The sequence below is a fragment of the Periophthalmus magnuspinnatus genome, chromosome 1 (genome assembly GCF_009829125.3).
Source record: "Periophthalmus magnuspinnatus isolate fPerMag1 chromosome 1, fPerMag1.2.pri, whole genome shotgun sequence".
In the NCBI taxonomy this organism is placed as follows: domain Eukaryota; kingdom Metazoa; phylum Chordata; class Actinopteri; order Gobiiformes; family Gobiidae; genus Periophthalmus; species Periophthalmus magnuspinnatus.
Window position 1 is genome coordinate 29,911,916 of NC_047126.1, and position 23,095 is coordinate 29,935,010.

General features: G+C 37.4%; 1 protein-coding gene across 5 annotated transcripts in view; it reads right to left on the minus strand.

The window, feature by feature from the left end:
- The window catches only part of lrba (LPS responsive beige-like anchor protein), a 258,545-nt gene that overhangs the window by 223,697 nt on the left and 11,753 nt on the right, over window positions 1-23,095 (minus strand). For 3 of the 5 annotated variants that reach the window (XM_055221265.1, XM_055221263.1, XM_033972959.2), the window contains exons 2-12: window positions 11,569-11,800; window positions 8,274-8,374; window positions 7,548-7,643; window positions 6,328-6,449; window positions 4,827-4,953; window positions 3,788-3,907; window positions 3,128-3,274; window positions 2,050-2,247; window positions 1,239-1,372; window positions 606-714; window positions 192-224 (exon numbers count right to left, since the gene is read on the minus strand). In XM_055221265.1, coding sequence (XP_055077240.1) covers window positions 192-224; window positions 606-714; window positions 1,239-1,372; window positions 2,050-2,247; window positions 3,128-3,274; window positions 3,788-3,907; window positions 4,827-4,953; window positions 6,328-6,449; window positions 7,548-7,643; window positions 8,274-8,374; window positions 11,569-11,800 — 1,419 coding nt within the window. The remainder of the gene's footprint in view (window positions 1-191; window positions 225-605; window positions 715-1,238; window positions 1,373-2,049; window positions 2,248-3,127; window positions 3,275-3,787; window positions 3,908-4,826; window positions 4,954-6,327; window positions 6,450-7,547; window positions 7,644-8,273; window positions 8,375-11,568; window positions 11,801-23,095) is intronic. The other 2 variants (XM_033972966.2, XM_055221266.1) reach the window with 1 other exon arrangement.

A 23,095-nucleotide genomic window follows, 5' to 3' on the forward strand; every position in this document is an offset into this window, starting at 1 on the left:
TGAAGTGCTTGCTAATGTTTGCATTGTATCTACACAGTACCTGCTAAACATTCCACCATCTGCATACAGGAAGAACACCCCCAGTGTGATGTCACTGCAAAGTATCACACCTCCACAGTGTTGCTTTAAATATGTTTTTTATCACTAATTGAATCAATAATTGCATGCATCCTTCTTGTTTTCCACATTACCTGTTCATCAGTTGTTACATGTGAATTTACAAACTGTAAAATTAAGATTAGGATAGAAGTCACTATTTTTGAGGAGATGCATTTTCCTAAAACTTGTTTCATTGACAACAAACAACCATGACTGCATTACAACTGACATCATATGAAAAATATAGGTTTTTCATGTCAGATTTTGGGTTGTCAAAAGGATCAAAAATCAGATACTAATTGATACTAAAACTAGTTTCAAAAGTCAACAAATTAATAATCTATTGTCTATGTGCTATCTGAATCAAGTATCAAGTCTATTCCTTAGTGTTAAAATAGAGTTATTGTAATATTGTGACAACACTAGTCAGATCAGGGCCACAGTATTTTGGCTTCATGTACTAGCAAACAGCTCTTGTCCACCTGAAGCCACCTGTCTTTCCTCACCTTCTCCAGAGTGTACCCAATCACCAGGAAGCCCTTGCAGGCCAGCACCTGCTCTTGCATAGCCACAGAGTTCTTCAACAGCTCCATGACGAAGGACAGCAAAGTGCAGCTGAGTAAAACAAACAGTACTGATTACTATCAGCGTGACCTATGTAGTGTTTGCCTCTTCATCTGTCTGTGAAAGGCACATCCCACAATGCACTCTGATTGAATGAAGGTGTCGTCTACCAGGGGGACGGGATGCTGGACTGTGGTCAACATCACCTCGAGGTTAGCAGAGATGACACGGAAATTATTAGTAAAATGAGTCCAAGTAAAATGAGTCCAAACTGATAGAAGTACATATCATAAAAGTACCAAATGTATAACTGATCAAACTGATCATAATATATAAAACATATGATTTCATTAGAATATTTAAAATGAGGCTGCTTTACGTATAATGTCTGTAGCATTTTCATTTGAGTCAGTCATTGTATTGGTCTATGTACATAGTTAATGTATTGGCTCTTGAATTCTCACTTCTGGTCCGAGTTCTACAGCCAAAGTTGTAGCCACATAACCTCAAACAGTCCATGTGCACTGCATGTACTGGGCAGAGTGTATGGTGTGAGAGAGTGTGCGTGTGTTTACCAGACGGAGGTGTCCAGCTCGTTGCTGGAGGGCTGGCGATAATCCAGCTGTGCAAACAGAGGGAAGAGGACCTGCACACCTCCAATGGAGTGAATCCCACTCTGCACCGAGTGAGTCACCACAGCCTTCACGTCCTACACGAGAGAACGACAAGAGCTTTCAGCGCTCCTGGGTACATTTACATGGCCAGAATAAATCAGAGACTAGAATAATCAGATAACCCTAAAATTTGATCAGATTTTGGTGTGTGGTTACAGCACAAAATAAATGAGCAAAACCCCTGGGTACAGTGAACTTTATTATTATAATCATTTTACATTTTCCCTTTCCTTTTTGCCACATTAGTTTGCCTTTTTGCATAAATTTCCTTGGCAATCCCTGCACAAAAATCAGTTAGTAATTATAACTAATACATTTTGGTATGCATGTAAACATATCCATTGTGAACTGTCTGTTTTTCAGCCTTAAAGAACATTAAGGGACCAACACAATTAAACAGAAGTCACAAAATGATTTATTTGTTTATACTTTTTGCATCAATAAGAAATCTTTGCATGAATACATAACTTGAAAATATGCAAATAAACAAACTCATTTTGAACAAATCCAAATTCCAACAGCTGCAGCACATTAGGCTATTCAACACAACCTTTTTGCACCTCTGTCCTAATTATTCCAATTAGAAAAAAAGCATTTAGCTGATTTCATTCTGTTGGAATTGTGTGGAGGCAGTTTCAACTCTCACCACTTTAAATACCATACTAATTACTGACATTTCTGCGATGTTAAGTGTCTTTAATAGCATAGTTACCTGTAGCATTAGTGCATGGGGAGAGTGGACGAAAATGGAGGCGTTCTCTTTGGGTGAGGACTCAAGGCAGAGCTGTGCATCGGTGGCTCGGGGGTTGTAGCTGAAAGCGATACAAGAGGAAAGCTTTCCATCGTACAGAAGGGTCTTATGGTGCTCGGCAAACAGCAAGTCACTCTCTGCTTTGTGCTTGAAAGTGCCCTGGAGGTGGAGAAGAGGAGGTCAGGAACAGAGGTGTAACTGCAATTGTCAGTGCAGCCGATATAAATCAATTACTACAAAAAATTTATTAAGTCCTAGGTTGTTTTTTTTTAGTATGACAGTAATGAGAGCAACAAAGGCTCAACGGACCATTTTAGTAGTGATGTAGAAATTGACATTAATACATCTGATATCTGAATGTCACTCTGGTATTAACTGGTATTAACTAATATGGTATTTAGTAGTACTGGAAAACTAATACAAGTACATCAGGGCTTCTTAATCTTTTCACAGAAAGTATCACCTGGGAACATATTTAGCCTTCTGAGTACAACAAGATCTAAATAGGGCAAATGCCAGGTCTAAAACAGGACTACAGAAGTTCTAAACAAGAACTAAACCAAAGAAGAAGGAGAAAATTGACCTAATTTAATGTTTATAACTGAACAGTCCTCGTTTCTGTGTAAACTCTGCACACCTGACTGGGCGACAGGTGCGTGGGAGGTGAAGCACATAACTGAAGAACAAGAATTCTTTGGGGGTGCACTTTGTTACTCCGAATGCTAGTATTGTGTTACAACATAAATTCCTGTTACAATGAAACACTAGCTGCAGTTACATGCACACCAATATCTGATTATAATCTGTTTTCTGGAAGTTTAAGATTAATTAAATTACATGCAAATAGCAAAATCTGATGTTAATATTCAGAGGGACCATGATCAAAAGGAAATCAGATGTCAATTTAACAATCTTAACTCCAATCTTTGTGTGCATGTAACCGCAGCCACTGTGAAAAAGCTGTACCATGGGATTTGGATAATGTGTCCTCAGTGATTTAATAGTGATTTGTGGCGTGTCACTTCACTCATCGTTCTACCTGATAGCCTGGGCCGAGCTGATAGATGGCCAAGATGTGAGCTGCACTGAGCGCTTCAGAAAACAGGTAAACGGCCCCCATCTGTCCACAGAAGACACGGTTGGCATCTGCTGTCTCTGACGAGCCCAGGAAACACTTGTCAAATGTCTGCAACGATTAGGAAGAAAAGAGATTAGCAACATGGTTTGAAGGAATGAGCATTGTACTATCACTTTTTTCCATGATTTAAAAACAAAATGCACTACCAGTGAAAACTTTGGGCACACTTTTTATTTATGTTTCTTCTTTATTTCCATGATTACTTCTATTATAGATTATAGAGGCATGAACACTATGAATAGACATATATGAAAAATGTAGTAAGCAAAAAATAAGCCCCAATTAACTCTTTTTTTACATGCATTTTAATAGCCACCCTTTGCTTCAATCACTGCTTTGCACTTTTGGCCCAACTGTGTAAGGAAAACCATTTCAGGGGAAAGAGACACCAAGTAAAAGGTGACTACTTTGAGGATTTGAATAAAAAATATATATTATACATTTGATGCCTTCTGTATGTATCTAAAAAGTAGAAAGTAGTAAACAAAATGCAAAAACTGAATGAGAGTGTGTGTGTTCAAACTTTTGATTGGTAGCGTACCTAATATCATTGTTACTTACATCACTAGTACTGACAAACCACGAGATGTCCCCAAAAGAGGCGAGCTCCCCATTCACATAGCAGCTAATTTCACAGTTCTTCCAGCGGTTGTATACGTGGACTAAAGACACCATGTACCACTGAAATGAGAAAGATGCAATTAGATACTAGTGGAACTTTTTGAGAGTGGTTGAGTGGCTCTCAACATGTTCAATCTGCAAGTTCTGTCCTGAAGATGCACCAGTTTTCTAAATACCCATCAGTTAACAACTACTTTTAATGCCGATTTTTTTACAAATTATATAGATATATTTTTAATCTATTTTACCTCTAGTCTATTTTATCTATTATCGCTTTTTGGTGTATTGATTTTTTACAATATTTATTACTGGTTTTGGAGTTTTCTTAATGCTCTATTTGGCAAAAACAACATATTAACATGCTTTGTAAGTTTCACTTTCATTTTTGCACTCTGAGTCTCCCCACCCTTTGCTCCTCGCGCAGAGTCACTCCCCCTTCAGAGCACTATCACAACACAATCAGTGTCCATCCCGCTAATGAAACTACGGCCCATCGCATTAGGTTTGTCAAGTTGTTGTTAGAGTTGACAGAACCATAAGAAGGGTCCGCATTGGGTCCGGGAAATTACTGAAACATGCATGGGTGACATCTAAAACCTCTTCAGGCATGTTTTTGATGAGGGAACAATGTTATAACATGGTAAAAAGCTAAAAATAAATAAATAAATGCATCGATTTTGCATAATGCTCCCTCTTTAACTTTAAAAGTCCTCTTACGATGCCTGAGGGAAATAAGTAAGAAAATATCTGTCAGCGTATGTCTGTAGGGGAACTGAATATCGGCTAATTCCTGTCTCCCATCTCTCTATTTCAGCGTTGAACTTTCCCAAGAGCCAGTTACTTTCATACAACAAGGTTCAGATTTATAGTCAGGATTTAGTCTGAACACAGCTGGTAAATCCTGATTAGAATGACATTTGGATACTAGAGTCACATTACAGCATAGTGGTTGGCTCTAGTCCATGTCTGTTGTTCATACCTTCTGTGGTTTAAAGTCATACTTGACACAGTGCTGGAACCCTTTCCCCTTGGATTTCAGAGAGGTCACTATCAAACATCCACCGACAAAGTGTGCAGAGTAACCTAGGCCTTTACTGGTGCGGAAGCTGCGAAGAAACAAATGTATATTTATTTGAATATTTACAAAAAGGAGTTATCGAGTAGTTCAAGTAATGTTCTGAAATGTTTCAAGATTCAAAATACAGACAAGTTGTGCGGTTGTGGCATTCTTTCCTCTTTCAAATTGAGCAAGAACTCTAAATAGAGCTGCGCAATCAATTACATTCTAACTGAAAAGAATAGTTTCAAAATGTCAGCGTTAAGTTTGGTGTTTTTTAATCGAGGTCTTGGTCATGTGGCTTGGAGCTGAGGTCATAGTTTGGAGGAATACAGTGGACTACTTTTGTGTTAGAATTTTCAAATCTATACTGTTTATATCAATGAAATTAAGACTGAAAGCCAAATATTTTTGTTCTTGATAAAAAATAAAACAGAAAAATCAATAAAAGTGAAAAAACATTTCCACATTACCCAGCCTTAACACTAAGTATATCATTGCCATGTTTAAAAGTTACAGTATCAGCATTGTTTTTTCTTAAACATTTGACTGTCATGATAATTACTATATTAACTTATCATTCAGTATATGAGGATCAATATTTCTCATGTTACTTTTTCTTTGCACTGCTGGGAATTTTTTTTTGTTTGGTTGTACAATAAGATTTAAGCCGTAAACGTTAAATTAATAACTTGTGTGACTCATTACAGATGCAAACTAAGAACTTAAGTGTTTCATCTGTTGTGTATTTATTGCAGCTCGTGATTTTTAAACAATATTGTAGATTTAGAATAGTTTTGGTGGTTTAAATCTGCTCTTGGGTTATTGTGTCATAAACGCAAAACAGTGGCATAAATTAGTTTCAATATTATCTTTTATAGTCTATATTTACTTCAGCGATATATCACACTTCAAAATGTGACAGAGCTAATTGCACCATATCATATTAAGAACTGAAAAAAGAAAAGTTACATAGCGCAGCTTTAAGTGTTTTACATTTTAGACGGAATGAGTAGTCTTTAAATATTAAACCAAACATGATTTAAAGACACTTAATCAAAGGCCGCCACTCTGTCGTTTTTCTGACAGCACAGATAGCACATCATTTTCCATAATTTGTGCTTCCCAAAGAGATGGGACTTTGCATGTCATTTTCTAAATTAAGCAGTTTAAAAAGAACTGGAGAGCTTTCATTACAGATTCTCTAAAGCAGCTCAGTAGAAGAGCTGTTCATCATTTAACACATGCCAAGTGACAGTTGTAGGAATTAGATTTTTGACAGGACTGAATTACGACTTTAAATTAAAAACAGTGATTCATTTACTTATGTCACAGAAAATAAACGTAGTGTACCATATGCACATCACACATGCACTGTTTTGCATTAAATTAATACAGTGAAACAATATAATAAGGGACATACCAGTACAGATAAGGCTTATCTTTGTCCACGTTTATGTTGTTGAGAGGATCCATGCGGAGCCAGGTGTGGAATGTAAAACCATTCTGATATGGCCATTTTGCTATAGGAGGCAGAGCTATAGCCTTAAAAAGAGATAGAATAATTATTAAACTCAAAATCACATTCAGAAAAAAGCACAGCATGTTGTCAGTCATGTCATTGTCACTGGAAAGATAAACATATTCAAACATGGTTGCTAAGATAGAAAGTCATTGACATTCATAGACACAAAATTCTGTCTTTGTCTATTTCTAAACACTCAAATCACTTGGCTAGCCGATGCTACAAGGAGTTACATCAAATCAAACGCTCCTTCCCATACAAATTAATGGGCCAACCCCATATTAAAGTATATAAAATGTTTGTCATTTATCTGTTCTCCTCATCAGTAACATGTAAAAGAGGATGTTTAGTGGTCACTAGATGTTTACCAGAACCACAAGATCAGAAATCTCAACTGAAAATTGGTTAGTTGTTAGTGCAGATGCCCATTTTGCATGCTAATTATGATGATGAAAATAAAAATCTAAAGGTTTACACACTCTGCAATGAGTCTGACCTCAGGCAAATGTGGTTGGAACCCACTGACACGCTCTTGATTATTAAAAATATTTGATTATTGCGGGCCAATGCTAATGATTATACAAAAAAAATACAGGGGACTGGCTCCGGGATTCTGAAACCTTCTGAAATCCTACAAATATCTATTGGGTATCATTTTAAGTGTCTGTACCTGATTTTGAACCATGAGGCAGGAACATGTTTTAGTTTGAACTTTTAGCCCCGCCCACTTTGTCCGTTCTGCATTTTGGATATTTCACCGTAACACAGAAACAGTTGTCTAGGATGGTCTCATGTGGTTATTATTTACATATAGTTCTCCAATCTCCTCTTTTTAAACATTTTTGTCACTCTTGAAAATGCACCGTGACAGAGAAGTGTCTGGGATAGTGTCAGACAGTTGGTATCCCACAATTCACAGCATCAATGTGCCTGACTGAACACAAAAGGTGATCCTGTCTGTAACGTCTGTGTCAGTAATTAGGATGCAAAATGAATAGACTATACATTATGCGCTCAATTATATTCTTATTTAGCAGCTTTTACCATCTGACTTCATAAGAAACAATTTAAATAAAGTACAAGCCCTTTCAAATTTCTGAAACGTGTAATATACTCACAGCAGCATTTTTGCCCGGAAAGCTAAAGAAGGAGTCCGGTCCATTTCTGTGCGCCATGTACTTGAGCACTGACAGGAGCTTTACTGCATGACGAGGCTGGAAACAAAATGTACAAAGCGTCCTATAAAATTATACATGTAAGAAATATCACTACAGGCCCTGTTTGAAAGATAATACTGCAATTTGTTTTTGTATTTTTGATCAGCATTAGAATATAGTATAGTATGATTAAAAAACTATTTGAAAAGACTGCAAAATGAATATTGATAAATAAAACCAAATTTCAAAAAAGATACAAAGTGATATTTTTACCGAGATATTTGAAGATCTTTAATAAATTGTCATAATAACCTTTTTAAATAGCCACCTCTTCTCCCTGGTATTTAACACTAGCCAGGCCTGATATCTTGCCGTTTTATTATTCTTTGACTATGTACTGAAGTGTATTGCTGAAGTTGTTTTTAAAATTGCTATATAAATAAAACTGAACTGAAATATTGTCATCAGTGTACTCTAGTAACCACATCGTAACACCACACTATCTCTCTCTAGAGTAAATATAGCCTTTATATGTGGCCCTCGCTGAGCTGTTTTAGTGATTCATCTTGAATATGGGAAAAGAGCATTAGCCTTTGGGGACGGCAGCTGAGGTTTAAGTCTTGCTAGCACATTCTCCAGGCTTGCTCCAGACCAAACAGACAGATGAGTGTGTTAAACCGGACTCACCCAGTGGCCCTTTTCTCCTTGTAACTTGCTGAAGAAGAGCTTTAACTCCTTCACTGTGATGCTGTAGCTAGCCAGAACTCCCAGCATGTCCACCAATAAGTCTGAAACAGAAAGCAAAGGAGACAATAAGATGGCATTTGTACATAATGTTTTATACCTTAAAGGGCCCATATTACCCTATTTTCTGATGTTATAATGATGTTTCCTCATCAGAAACGTACCTGGAGTTGTGTTTTGTTTCATTCACACATGTTTAACACACAAACCCTGCGTAGTTGGTTTAGTTTAGCTCATTTCTCAAACGGAAAATACTTTCAAGATTAAATAAATGTATAAATGTAATATGACAAGTTTACCCCAGAAACTGTATTAATTCGAATGATTCAGTTATGATAAAATACTACAACAACGACATTTAAAACTTGATTCAAATACTAACAAATGAGCCTGATACTCTATACTTATTCCAGTACCGTGATTATAATAACAAACACAGTGATTTATTCTTATTTTATATTACCATGTGGTCTGCGTATCTATAGTCTACTTGCTCATTCAAAACCTATTCAGAAAATATTTATGTCCAGTTGATGTGACTTTTTTAGTATCGATACCTACTTTCTTTTCTTATCGATTAGTACCATTTTTGATACTTTTGACAGCCCTAATTTTGAACTTGAACACCTGCAAGTTTCAGTTAACACCAAATTATCTGACATGATTAAACCAAGTCAATTTAGCGCAATATGTCTTTTTTTGTGTGACTACTGTGTAAATAGGACTGCAGACAATATAACCACAAGCTAATGTCTACTTCCTCCATCCACTTGCTTGACTGCACATTCCCGCTGGCTTGTACTGATCAGTCTTGCAAGTTCATCGAGTCCAAATACTCGAGGTCATTTCATTCTAATGTGCTCACAAACAATAGACTTACGCTCGCAAGATGGTAACTGTCTATATATTATACTTTGTACTAATAATATGTCCTTAGATGATACGCAAGAAAATAAACACTAAGAGAAGACCAGAGGAGAGGGGATGGTGTTTTGATTATTCTAAAACTGCAACTACCTCTTAGTGCTGTCATGATACTAAAATTTCAAACTTGATTTCAATACTAAAGAATTCACTCATTACTCAAAACCTATCACGATATGAAAATGAAACAAGCTCCTTTTTCAGCAATAGAATGTAATTTTCATGCACAAAATAATACTACTTTCTTTATGTTACCATGAGGTCTTATATTTCTTCTGATAAAACTCAATCATACCAAAACTGTTCAAAATTGCACTCAAAAATTTGCCCAGTGCAACTAAAAACAGATCCTCCTCACATCCCTCTTATGTATCCTCTGCCCTCATTATAAACGTGGATTAAATTAAATACTACAGAACACACTTAAATGATTGTTTTAATTGACAACTAAAATTTGAAAAGCATGTGTCTCAGATAAAATGTCCCTGACCTGTGGGGTGCCCCAGGGGTCAATCCTGGGACACCTGTTGTTCAGTCTCTACATGCTGCCTTTAGGCCAGTTAATACGCAGCAATAATGTGTCCTACCACAACTATGCAAATGACACTCAGATCTATGTCTCACTGCAGCAGGTGAATATGGACCAGTGGATTCAATCTGCCACTGCATCCAACAGATCAGTGTGTGGATGCAAAACAACTTTCTCCAACTAAACTCAGACAAGACTGAAGTCATCGTCTTTGGCCCACAGAAACAGAGAAAGTATTAGCAGTCACCTCCAGTCTCTCTCTAAAACCTTCAAATCAGGCTAGAAATCTAGGGGTAATAGTGGACTCAGACTTGAACTTTAACAGCCACATCCAATCAATAACATCTGCAGCTTTTTACCACCTAAAAAATATTGCAAAAATCAAAGGTTTACTGTCAAAACCAGACTTAGAGAGACTTGTTCATGCATTTGTCTCCAGTAGGTTAGACTACTCTAACGTCCTGCTCATTGGCCTCTCCAAACGAGCCTCAACACAGCTGCAGTACATCCAGAACACTGCTGCTCGAGTCCTGACTAGAACCAGGAAGTATGAGCACATAAGTCCTGTACTCAGGTCTCTGCACTGGCTCCTGTAGCTCAAAGAATAGACTTTAAAGCAGCTCTGCTTGTGAACAAGTCTCTTCATGGCCTAACACCAAAGTACATCTCCAACATGTTAGTGCCATATGAACCATCCCGCACTTTGAGGACTTATTGAGGGACCAGCCTCCTTCTGGTGCCCAGAGTCAGGACTAAACATGGGGAATCAGTGTTTCAGTTTAATGCAAGTTTTAGTCAGTTTTATTTAACCTGGAACAGAGACCCGGTCTCTACTTTGACAATGTTTAAATCCAGGCTCAAAACATTTCTGTTTAACTGTGCATATGACTGAAAGGTTTTTATTTTTATTCTGCACTCTTCTGTTTTAATGTTAATTTTATGATGATTATTTGTGATTATTTATGTTTTGATTTGTGTTATTTTAATGTCCTTCTTCTTCTGTAAAGCACTTTGAATTACTTTGAATTACTTTGTGTATGAATTGTGCTATACAAATAAACTTGCCTTGCCTAATTCCCTTGCTCTGCCCTCACCTCTGCACAGACCGCTAAAGCCAGTCCGGGCGGCTGAAGCTAATACACTCAGGTAGTGGTGCATAGAGCAGTATGCACCGCAGACATCATCATTTTGGCTTTTTCCATCTGTTTGTGAATGAGACACTGTATTTACTTAAAGCGCAGCATCAAACCTGCACATCCTCCACAGTGTGTGTACTCACTTAAATGAGGCTGCTGTTGCGCAAAGTGAAAAGAAAATAAATCCAGGTGGGAAAAGACGTAAAAGACTCAACTATTGAAAGTAAGAGGTCTGACTCTGCATGTATTATAGTGAACTGTAAAGATCCTTAAAGGCACAGCCCTCTCACTCTGATTAGTTTTTGAAGCCAATATTTATTTCATAGCTTTTTATTAATTAAACTTATAGGCTACTAATTTATTCAGTTTTAACTTAAAGCAGCTTGCATCTGCTTAACTTATTTTTTTCCTTTATAAGTGTGTAGTATAGAGTATGAATTGTATATTTAGGTAAAAGTTATTTATTTAGCAATCATAATATGCTGTCCTTAAATTGCTTCAATAAGCAGCATGTCTTCTTGCACTGAAATGAAAATCTTGTCACACCGGGGCATCTAACTCAAAATCGTTTTGTCCTATTGATTTTTTGCAGTATCTAATTCCAATTCTAGTTTAAGTATAAATTAGTGTCTGACTGTCGAATCTCTACCTGCGATCATGCTGTCGGTGGTAGCGATCCTGTCCAGCACCAGTTGAATGAGGCCCACTTGAGTGCAGGCCTGCAGGTTGCGGACGCTCTTTTTGAGGATGGCGGTGAAGATGCTCCACACTTCGGCCTGACACGTGGGTTCACACTGGTCCAGAAGCTCCACCATGCACACAATGCTCTCTGGCTCCTGGATGATGAAGTTCATCTCCAGGTCGAACTGGCCCCCCACCAACTGCAGGATAAGAAGAATAAACATGAGTTACACTTAAAGTAAGTAGGTAAATATATTAAAGAGGGTATTACACTTGTATGGGGTAATAACTATACATAAAACATAACATCTTTAGATCACCATGTTACCTTTTATTGTTTTGAAAATGCTATATTCACCAAAAACAATGTATTATGATTTATAAGTTTCACTTTTGACTTTTGCTGTCTGTGCTAAGTCACTCCCCCTTCAGAGCACTCTCACAACACAATCAGCATGCATTCCGCTAATGGAACTACTTGCACATCGGATCAGGTTTGTGAAGTTGTTGTGTACAGTTTTGTGTCAAGGTTTTCTATATTTATGGAGAATTGTCGTGTGAGGTAGGCCTGTGGACTGAGCACTGGACAGAATTTTACACGAGAAGGGTTTGCGTAGGGCCTGGGAGAGATCAGTAGATCACTGAAAAATGCATGGATGACATTTAAAACCTCTTCGGGCATGTTTTTGATACGGGAACATTATAACACGGACAGAAAAGGTTTATTTGTAGGACTTCCTTTAGTTAAAAAATGAAGATGCTCCCTCTCAGTTCTGTTCAAAATTAGGGATGGTCTGATATGGATTTTTTTAGCTGCTTTGGCCAATATTTATAGATACAGATAGTAAGATTTTAAAATACATAATCTACTTTGACACAAAAATACTCTTTTCTAATAGAAAAGATTGATCTACTGATATTCCAGATCAATAGTGTGCCAAAAACATGATTTACGATTGCTAAGTATATAGTGAATACATTACTCATCTTTAAATTTAAGATCACACACTCCAACAACAGCTTAATTTATGAATGACAACACATCACTGAAAACTAATTTTACAACACTTTGGATCAAACAAAGCCCATTACATAAGTTGCCTCAAACATCACTGTTGGCATAACAAATCTGAGCTGATAAATGCCGACAATATGATCTTTTAATGAAATCCACAACACTAAAAAGCCCAAAGGATATATCACTTTGTAGAGCATGTGAGGCCTATTAAGCAGATGATAAATTATTCATCCAACCCGCTTCTGTCCAAAAGCTTCAAAGGTCAAGGGAAAAGACAAGGCTCCTCTTGGCAAAGTTGTTTGTCCAACCAGAGCTGAGACACTGATGAATGCACCTAAAGCGGCTAAAGCAGTCGCGCCACAGAGTAAAATGGGAATAAGGCTAGACATCAACAAGTCTCAAAGAATTCCAGGGAAGTACAGGTGTTGGGAAAGTTGACAAAAACTATTTCCGATACTATCTGGATGACAAAATCGAATGATACGCTAACAGTCCATCAAAACTGTGCTAAGTGTGCTTGTAAATGTTGAGATCGAAGTATTGCAAAGAAGACACAACAATTAAACTTAACCTGCAACAGTTTGGAAGCTTGTATTGCATGTTATTTTTTTCATATATCAACTTCTTTGTAACTCCAACACTTTGCAGCTGATGTCATCAACATTCCCTGGGATGTGAGGCCAACTGTAGACACCGCTTTGTCTGAAGCTCTGTTACTCAAGTTAGACTTTGATCTGAGCTTTGTTTTAACCAGAAAAAACTGACTTAGCTGGAACTACAACGTGTGAGCTGATTGTACTGTTAAACAAGTCTTCAAATCCCTATGGTCTTGAAATGACAACAGGAGACAAAAGAACATGAATTGCAGAGTCATCAATAAAACACCAAGGTAAAACACTGAGGAAAACTGGCATCAGATGGTGAAAACCGTAAGACCACAATGAAATGCTTAGAAAATGGACCTTAATGTAACACAAACAGTGCCTTCATCTTATATGCAACCATTACATTTCAGCTCAATAATGTAAAAATATTAACATTAAAATTAACATATTCACAAGCAAACAATATCGTCTTGTATGTGCCTAAAGTTGGATGACGACAGGTTGATGTGGATCCCAGGCCAGATCTCACGTGCGTCTTGTTTATCATGCAAAACGGAAACCGGAAATAGCCTGCTAAAATCATTAGAAGTATTCTGCAATTATGTCAAGCACTTCTAAATTATAATACACTGACAGTTGAAAAAAAAAATCATAACTCTTTTGTTTCTAAATATTTTTATTTTATTTTTTCAGAGCATTTTGAACTACCCTTCCGACACTAATCTGAGCAAATACAGCACCGAGGAACAAACCCTCATTGTACAGTGGTACTTGGAGTCACATGGGTCAAATTCAGAAACCCAGTGGTGTTACTGTCAAAATTTTAATACCAGAGATGCCCCAAGCGTAAACGCCATTAAAGCAATAATAAGTCTTTTTCAAAGACAGGGGGAAGTATGTGATCTCCACAGACCTGACTGTTCCTGATTTCTTCCTGTGGGGCGATCTTAAAGAAAAGGTCTTTGTGAATAAATTTCAGACAATAAACGACTTAAAACGTAATATCGAGGATCAAATAAGAGCCATAAGTCCAGAAATGCTTTTAAATGTTATGCAAAGTGTGTTGGATCGGGCTATTCAGTGCCAAACTGAAAATAGTGGACACTTAAACATTATTTTAAAAAACTAGGTCATTTTTATTTTCTCTAGTTTAAGTAGTGATAAGTTCAAGTGTAAGTGAATTATAACCATATATATTGCCAAAAATCTCAGAAGGTTCAGTTTACCTACTGCTAAAATTTGGTGAGGATAACTTTAGAATTGTCAGTGTCAGTATAACCATTTTTAGCTTCTTAACACATTTTTAAACCCATGAAAACAATTGCCTTTAGGGCTACGCAAGAAGCAAAAACACAATTTAATTCGAGGCAGAACGCTTCCATGTCCCACCGTGTAACGCAAATGCGATCTTCAGTTAAACCTTATTGCCAAGGAATGATGCGCTTTGTGTCTGGGACTATACTGTACGTCCCATAACTGTCAACATTTTTCACACCTTAATAGTTGCCGTGACATTTTTATGATTGCCCTCTGCCCATTACAGAGAGATAAGGAAAATCGCAGTGCTCGAGTCAAATTAATAATATGGGGAGGGGTGTGGAGCGGGTGGTAGAAATGAATGATGAAATAAGGGTTAGAGGTAGATGTGATAACAATATAGCGCTGTGGGACTGGGATGAGGATGATAAAAAAAAAGCTAAAGTGCCCCTATCCCTTTAATCTTGTAACACACATACATCCACTACATCTGAAATGTAAATTATGTTATGTGTCCATATCAACGGGACATTGTAAAAAAGTGCTCATGGATGCCTTGCGCTCACTGCTGGCTTTGTGTATCAATATTGTTGCATTTGATTTTCACCTGGAAACAACATTGTCCAAAGTTTAACTCCAAAATCATGAAGCAAAATTAAAGGTATATATTATACAAACTTCACTCTTGTGAGCTTTAAGTCATGTTTTAATTTTGTTCCCCGATCAGAAACACACTTGGAGTTGTGTTCTGTTTCATTCGGACATGTTTTAGTAACCCTTTATTATTAGTCTGTTACATCTTCAAAGCTCAAAATGCTCTGTTCCACCTTGTGACGTCATGAAGTGGTAGTTTTCAAGTTAACAGCTCCTTTAACCTTTTGTTCAGTAGAGATTGGCAGAGATTGATTCTAGTGAAGGTGTATGGAGTTTAAAAACACACTGGAGCACTTTCTGTGTAACCACATGATGACATCACAAGGTGGAGCAGAGTGTTTCTGTATGAGAAAAGAATACAGCCTAAATTTGCAGGTTGTGTGAGTGAATGAAACAAAACACAACTCCAGGTCTGTTTATGATGAGGAAACAATATTATAACAGATCAGTAAACAGTGTAATATGAGCCCTATCAGGACCTTAAAATGTATTTCTGAACATATTCAACAGATGCAGTAAAAGCTTTATCGGGGCTAAAATAAATGAGATAAAAGATGGAAATAAAAGGCATGAGGTCTGATGTGTTTACTCTGCCCTGAAAACATACACTGGCAGCTGCTGATCCATGTGTAAATATTGGTTTAAAAACTGGTGCTGCTCTAACAGAACCAGAAAGATACGCCAAGTCTCAAATCATGTACAGTGCATTTAGAACACATATGTCCAAGTAATCGACAAATTTTATTATTAATTTCAGTGACATCATGCTTGGGGTGTTTTGCCTGTATGTCTAAGGCTGAATGTTCAGTAGTTACCATGGAAACACAATGCGCAGATAACTAGCAATAACTCACAAAAACATTTTGAAGATTGTCTGAAAACTCAAAAAACTCTAAATGGATTTACACAGCACATAGGCCTAGTTATATTTGTAAGTTTGTTTATTGTAGCCCAGTTCATTATACTCCTCAAAAAGGCTGAGTTTGCAGTTTTGTCCTCTTATAAATGAATTTAAGAGCATTTCCACATCCGTGGCCATGTTTACATGTACAACAACCTTTCTGAAGTTGTTGTTTTTTGACAATAAAAAATATCCAAAAAGGGCAAACTAATGTGGCAAAGACAAAAATGAAAGTTAAAAAAATTATAGATTAAAATAGTTACACAGAAAATCCACTCATAAACTGACTCCACCAGGTATTTTTGATGATCAGATTTATTTTGTGCTTGTAAATACACACCCAAAATCAGATCTAATTAAAACTGCAAACAGTGATAAATGGCCCTCACAACCCTTGTGACCGCGACGTCATGCTTCAGTGGGAGGGCTGCCAACCCTGGCATAACGTGATTCAATATAATATTCAATAGAATATTCCACTGTGGGACGTAGATAAATGTTTCTGTCCCACGTTTATCTTTCAGGGGGCGCTGGAGAGCCATTTAAAAATATATAAGCCATTATGTCCACACCAATAAAATATACAAACAGACAAAACACCCCAAGCATTGGTTCAGTCCAGATTCAATGTAGGAAAAAGTTACAGGGATTTCCCATTTTTGATTTTCTTATATCAGTCTGTTCAGGGCCAGAGTCTCCACCAACTATTATAGTTTGAAATCAGCCAAAATATGTGCGAATTATCACTTGTCAGAGTTTGATGGCGGGCTGCAAAAGACTAAATTTGCGCCATTTCCACGGCAACACCATTCAGCCCCGACACACAAAGACGTACCTTTGTAAACACAGAAGTGTCTTTCAGTGAGTCTTTCCCTGCATTTGTAAAGTTGTCAGTGACACCTGCAGCTCCCTGTCCACGGCCTGATCAGGATCAGCAAAAACCTCATACACATTATATTTTAATTTTCTCCCTATATGAAAGTTAGTTCCACTCTGTAGGGGGCGCTAACTCACCCAATTCGATTCTTTTGCATTTAGTAGTTTCAAGGGGACGCTATAGAGCCATCTCACCAGACAGAGCCCTAATTGCTATATCTTTATGTGCTTCTCACAAAAGTGCATGCAGCCTCTATGGGCCCAACAAATCTGACAATGTTTGTCAGAGATGAAATGTTTTAGATTTTTCCAAAAAATTACATTTTGTTGAAAAATCACCATGACCACACCTAACATTCTATTTAAAATGTAATTGATAATATTTTATTGCACATTAGTTTTGAGTCTTTTGGCCAAGTTTGAAGGTTTTTGGAAGAAAACTGGAGATATCAAAAGATTATGATGTGTGATTTTGTCCGTCCTGGGTTTGATCCAATATCCAATATGGCCGACTTCCTGTAGGGTTTAGAGCAGGACGATAATATGATTTCTTTACATGTCCTGACATGATCTATTTTATTTGTCTACGTTGAAATTTTTCTGGGTCAAGCTCCCACTGCAGCAATGTAAATCAATTTGAGGTATCACTACTGAGTCATCTTTCTTGGGTCTTCACTCAAAATTACCGCTCAACTCTAATTATCAATACTTGTGTTATTGTTTACAGCTTGATTTTCTGCGATTTTCCTCAGACTCCTACAAACACAATCAGGTTCTCACATGAATCACTGATCGCCTCTCTCACACATTTGTGCTCAGACCTAATTATTGATTTTTCCTGACCATGTCCATGTAGCTAGTCGGGTTGTAAAGCAAAACTAGTATCGATAACTGAGCATTTGAGCAGTTATTGATACTAAAAAAGTCACATTAACAGGACTGAAATAAACCTGAAAATAGTTTTTGAATGATCTTTAACTGTACAAGACAGGTTTAAGATCACTTAGACTCGTATACTCCTATCACTGAGGGATTACACTGCTATAAGAGAGATACAAGAAAGAAACTATGATTTAATGTTGGAATTGAACATTCTATTGTCTAAAAGTGTTTTTCTATTATTATTGTGGTATCAGAATCTATATTAAGCCTTGACTCTATTACTTATTATCAAATTTGAGTTTGAAATTTTAGTATCACTAGTGTCCCGTGTAAATGAATGTTGTGCTGTACCCGTGGTCTCTTCATGTATTTGTCCATAGAGCAGTTTTTGGTTTGTTCTGGCCCAGAGCCTGGTCAGTCACTCAGCCATGATTAATTCAGATGAGCCTGGAGGGAGCGCAGGCACCAGTCAGGATCTGGTGTCTGCTGCTGCCATAGAAACACTGACTTCAGAACAGCTGGAGGTGTGTGTGAGTGTGTGTGTGTTTGTGCTCTTTGGCATAACACCTGCTCCATAGGGCCAAAGGCAGTGCTTGAACCGGAAATACACATCATCACATTGACCACTGTAGGGCTCGGTCAGATCGTATCGCTTAGAGAGGGCCGATACTGGCACTTTTCTGCGTATAAGCTATCGGCCGTAAATTTCAAGCAGAGGCTGATATTTTGTTTAGGTCACCCGCTGCTTAAAACATTTCTGCACAAAACATGACTACACAGCTCTTTTATCCAGTTTGTAGTAAAACAAGGCTGTGGATGAGTTTGTAATAAATTAAAATGATGTAATTTGGAGAAAATTATAAAAATAGGCCCTACATATGAGCTCAAAAATTTCACCAGACCTTATGAGGCATCGGTTTCTCTGGATTCTAAACAAATGGCTTCTGCATAAGCCATGAAAAAACATATCGAGCTCTAGTATTGTTCATAATTTTGTATTTTTGTTGTCATTTTGGAGGTATGATATTTGATGATTACACAAAAATTTGCATGAGCCTCAGATCTTTGCATTATTCTTTCACCCCATTGTAGTAGAATTTGTTATATTACATATTTTTGGTTGTATTCTTATCTATATTTATTTGGAATTGCTTTAGTTGGTCCAAAAATTGAGGTGAGCAATTTCGTAAAATAAATTCAAACTGCGATGTGACCCTGAGACTAGTTGCCAACGTGAAATTCTCGACAATTTCGTAACAGTTTTATGAAAATATTTATGTTATACAAGTTTTGATTTTGCTTATATTTCCTATAACAAACCATCAGATTTCAAAAGTTGGAAGCCCTTGAGTTGCTGTGAACAGATCAATCTAATTCAGGAAATATCTCCAGTTGTTGATTTCCATTTTCCTCGGGCAGAGCGGTGGAGCAGGTGTCAGCGGGCCCTTCCATCTCTATCCTCATTGTTTCGAAGTGCCTTGGTCAGTGGACTCTGATGGATGAGTGACTTTGCTCCCCTGTCAGACCCATAAATCATGTGCTCCGCTGTGGCAAGTGGTACCAGCGTCCATTAGCAAAGAGCCGGCTGCAATCGGAGCCATACAACAGCCAGTTAATAAAAGTTAGTCCTCAGAGAAGTGCGAGACGTCGGCCTTCAGACGCCAGACGAGCTCAACAGTGACGCTCACCGCTTAGCTCCAGATGTACATTTCCCATTCATTTTCCCCGTAAAAATATTATTAAGTTTGAAAGCTAATCAGCCGTGCGGTATCAATGACCACAAGGAACATCATCTTATTTAAATGATCTATTTTTATTGACATCAAATCAACTTTAAACTCTTAATATTTGATTTTTTTAGGGTGAAAATGATGTGGAGGTTTGGATATGGCTTGGAGCAGGGTTGTCTTGTCTTGTCAAGTCTTGTCAAGTCATTTAGTATCTTGTACTTGAGGCACTTTTGAGCTTGAGGAACATTTAGTGGTGGCTACAATATTCTCAGCTCTACAACTTCTAGATCAGGTGCCATCAAGTTGGTAAATGTAGGAATATGTACTGCAAAGAAAGTCATCGTTAAAGTTAAAATAATCGTTAAAATAATATAATAGTATTTTTTGCTAAAGTGAAAGTGCCTTAATTGATTAAATGGCGTAAATGGAGTAAATCTTTAAGCAAACAAAAAAAAAGGGGATTTACAACAGTGGTATGTTCCTACTCCAAATCTGTGTTAATGTTACAGGTTTAGCACCACAAGGGCAGATATATCACTTTACACCTGCTGTTTGAAACTTACATTGAACTTACATTTATTTTACTTTTTTATTTTTGTGGCTTTCTTTGACTAGTTTTTGTCAAAAATCTCCAAAAAAAAAACAGTTATCAATTTATAGCATCTAGATTATTTATAGTAAAACTCCGCATCCACTGCCATATCACTACTAAAGCAGAAGCGTGAATTTTGCGCCAGCGTTTTAGTCAAATTGATACTTTGCAGCTGATGTCATCAACATTCCCTGGAGGTGTGATGCTAATGGAGGCACTGCTGTGTCTTAAGCTCTGTTACTAAAGTTAAGACTTTAATCTGGGCTTTGTTTTAACACAATTTGACCATAAAGGGCTGACTTAGCTGGGACTACAACAGGAAAGCTAATTTAGTGCTCTTAAATAAGTCACTCTCAACTAATATTAAAGTTACAAAATAGCATTAGCCAGCATTTTTAAAGAGGACCATGGATGTTCGTATTGATCACAGGCTTCACACGCAGCAGACCTCACCGGAAGAGCTGCTTATACAATATTTTTGTAGTGTGGCTCAAATTTTGCGCAAATACATTGTCAAAATCTGGAACAGGACCTTTATTACGACCAAACATGGCATTTTAAACTCCTAACTGTGACGATCAATACTTCCAAATCTCTATTATAGTTATGCAAATTCAACAGCACTTCTCTGTAATAACAACCCCAGAAAACAGCTCTGAATCCACCCATTTACTCAAAGCAAAACAGCAGTGTGATATTTGAATGGAAGGTCAATAATGCCCAACAGAGCTTTTCATAACACAATGATACAATAGACTATCCGCTACATAACTTTTACTGCGGCTGACCACACTTTCACCACACTACCGCATTGGCCTACTTCTGTCTACCTCTTGTAACTGGATCTCATTTTAAAGAGGCAGCTTGTCGGGCCACGCGCTGATATTCTTCATGAAACATCCATCAGAGAGGCTTGCGATGATGATAGGACAGCATCTTATATGGGGAACTACGGGGAGGCTTTAATGGGCCTGGACCGAACGCTGCGGATGGTAATGAGACGGTGAGGCGGTGATGAGCTTATTCAAAAGAACTGACACAAGCAGAAATAAGGTTATGATCGAGTCAAATGCAAACATTCAAAATCTGTGACGTGTAATTATTACTGGAAGAGTGATTACTGGGTCGCCATGTCACCTGCCTATCAGAGCGCGGGTTATATTAGGCTACAGGTTTTTTTCCTTCCAGTATAGACGTCATTAGCTTAAAAAAAAAAATACAGCATACTGAAGTATTTATGAATACTTGCCCTGCGCACATGGTCTCTTCTCGAACTCTGAAGTTGACACATCAAGAAACAACTGAAGTAGGTATTTCCACATATGTCTCTGATTGGATAAAATTGCCTGTCCCTGGTATTGACTTCTAAATGGTTCTTATCTGACCAAATATGCTTTCAAATGTACAAGAAATATAATTCAGCTTCCTTTTTTCCCCCCCAAATCGCTACTTTTAAAAGAATATTTCCTGAACTAGAAGAAATATCCAAGGTACAGGCTCTTAATGCTAAAACAGAGTCGTAAAAAATGTATTAGCTCAATTATCGCCATTAAACAAGCACAGTCTGATACGCGGGGGTAATAAGAGGAATATTGTCATGTGTTCTTCTAGCCGGACTTTAGTCGGACTCGAGGAACACGCATCTTTAAAGAGCAAAAAATTGATTTTTGGAGCTTTCTGCCTCGTTATAATATCGTTTCCTCATCAAAAACATGTCTGAAGAGGTTTAATCCACGCATTTTCAGTAATTTTGCAATCTTTCCCTCTGTCTGAGCCCTCCTTACATTTAGCTGTAAGAGTCTGCAATGTTCTGCCCACAAGCCTACATCACCCATGCTCCCACACGACAGTTCTCCATAAATATACAAAAACATGACACAAAACTGTACACAGCAACTCGACAAACCTGATGCGGTGTGCTGTCGTTTCAATAGTGGAATGCACGTTGATTGTATTCTGATAGCGCTCTGAAGGGGAGTGTGTTGTTTTGGTGAATATAGCATTTTCAGAACAATAAAAGGCAACAAAGTGATCTAAATATGTTATGTGTTAGCAGTTTATACCCCATAGAAGTCAAATGCCTCCTTTTTAACAAGCAGGTTAGCCAGAAAACTCAAGTCATCTTCTTTAAAACATACTTTGAACGATACAAAGATGAACAGGACAAAAGTCTAAGAGGTGAAGGGGCTCTGAGCACTCGGGGAGCACAGAGGAAATGTCATTTACCTGGTCTCACATGGCACTGAACTTTCACCCAATCAACCAGACAAGTGCACAACATCCTGTTACTCAACAGCTGCATATCAGAAAAGGATCGGAAATGTATAAGTTTATTGCAAATGAAAAGGACAACATACAATTTTTGAGCATAATAAATTGCACTACTGCCAACATACTGCCCAAAGAGGAGGATGATGACGTTTTGCAGGAATTCTAATTATATCTTCAGAGTGCGACCTGTCAGGATGTTGTTGTCATGTTAGCAGTTATTTAAAGAAGGGGTATTTTATTTTAATAGATTCTTTTTTCAGATCAAGGTTGAGTTCGTTTTCATTCCTCAGGGGGTATTTTGCTCTCATGGGGTTGTAAGTGCCAACACGTAACATATTTAGATCGCCATGTTACCCTTTATTGTTTTCAAAATGCTATATTCGCTAAAAACAACGTATTAATTCTCGTAAGTTTCACATTCACGGCTCTGAATCCTCCCTCGCTTTGCTCCCTATGTTAAGTTACTCTCCCTTTCACAGCGATACCATACAATTATTATTTTGTAATCAACAAAAAGTACCATTCAAATGTTTGGACACACCCTTTCATTCAATGTTTTTTTTTCTTTATATTCACTATTTTGTACATTTTATAAACAAATATATAATGCAAGATATTTAGAATTAAAACTCTATTCTTAGTTTTTTTTTTTTTTATATTTAAATTTAAAGTAGCCACCCTTTGCTCCACAAACCCTTGGCCTTCTCTC